Source organism: Penaeus monodon, chromosome 21 (genome assembly GCF_015228065.2).
Source record: "Penaeus monodon isolate SGIC_2016 chromosome 21, NSTDA_Pmon_1, whole genome shotgun sequence".
Lineage (NCBI taxonomy): Eukaryota > Metazoa > Arthropoda > Malacostraca > Decapoda > Penaeidae > Penaeus > Penaeus monodon.
The window spans coordinates 24,964,234-24,964,463 of NC_051406.1; the positions used below are offsets into that span (position 1 = coordinate 24,964,234).

General features: G+C 43.5%; 1 protein-coding gene across 1 annotated transcript in view; it reads left to right on the plus strand.

The window, feature by feature from the left end:
- LOC119586381 overlaps positions 1–230 on the plus strand; it is a gene marked incomplete at its 3' end in the record, with an annotated part of 8,759 nt that extends 8,529 nt beyond the window's left edge. The window contains 1 exon segment of the mRNA XM_037935101.1: positions 112–230. Within this exon segment, the coding sequence (XP_037791029.1) occupies positions 112–230 (119 nt within the window).

The following is a 230-nucleotide window of genomic DNA, read 5'->3' on the forward strand; positions in this document are numbered from 1 at the left end:
TTGCTGAGGCCACATAGGATCTACAAAGGACCATTAGATTCCAAAGAGTGACCTCATTAATTTAATGTAGTGACAAAGACTCATCAATCTATCTGGTGTCCATTCCTGCAGATCCTGGGCGACAGGCAGCATTCATCAGCAATGAAGAATTACAGGAAGTGATTGACCTGCTGTCTCTACCTCTCACTGCAGACACCAGCTTGATCTCAAGCACAAATGTTGGAAGTTTT